General features: G+C 46.1%; 1 protein-coding gene across 1 annotated transcript in view; it reads left to right on the forward strand.

Moving 5' to 3' along the window:
* The window catches only part of LOC106815844 (protein fem-1 homolog A-like), a 56,046-nt gene continuing 55,445 nt past the window's right edge, over positions 1–601 (forward strand). Inside the window, exon 1 of the mRNA XM_014820363.1 lies at positions 1–153. Within this exon, the coding sequence (XP_014675849.1) occupies positions 133–153 (21 nt within the window). The 5' untranslated portion in view covers positions 1–132. The remainder of the gene's footprint in view (positions 154–601) is intronic.

Genomic DNA, 601 nt, shown 5'->3' on the forward strand with positions numbered 1-601 from the left:
CGATGAGGAGGCTGAGCATCGCCGCCGCTGCACTGCTGCTCATCTCTACCGCTGACCGAAGCTGGTTACTATCGTTCTGCAGTGTTTGTGACAAGTTGCCTCGGTTACAGTGAAAATAAATGCCTCGCGAGCATGGATAACGACTCGTGTTCGGTAAGCGATACCGGCAGATGTACGCTGTACACAGAGAACATCGTCTTACGAAGTGCATGCAGTATCTATGCATGCATGTATGCAATGCATGCATGTAGTAGTGCATGTATGCACTGCATGCATGTAGTCTATACATCGATGTTCTAGCTGGGTTTAGCTTACAAACCTACTTAATTACATCGCGTTACGTAATGCGGTGCAGTAGGGGGCTTTGGTATATATTATTAGTACGCGTACAAACTCCATGTGTAGTTAACTGTGTGTTAAACGATGTATTACGATAGTCGAAATATTACGGTCGGATGTAGAGACTATACTCTGAACTTGTTATCAGTGTTGCTGATCTTGCTATATATGTGTGCGTGTGTGTTCGTGTGTTCGTGTCAGCGTGGACACGTGCTGTTCGTGTGTGTGTGTGTGTGTGTGTGTGTGTGTGTGTGTGTGTGTG

Source organism: Priapulus caudatus, unplaced genomic scaffold (genome assembly GCF_000485595.1).
Source record: "Priapulus caudatus unplaced genomic scaffold, Priapulus_caudatus-5.0.1 Scaffold1216, whole genome shotgun sequence".
Classification (NCBI taxonomy): domain Eukaryota; kingdom Metazoa; phylum Priapulida; class Priapulimorpha; order Priapulimorphida; family Priapulidae; genus Priapulus; species Priapulus caudatus.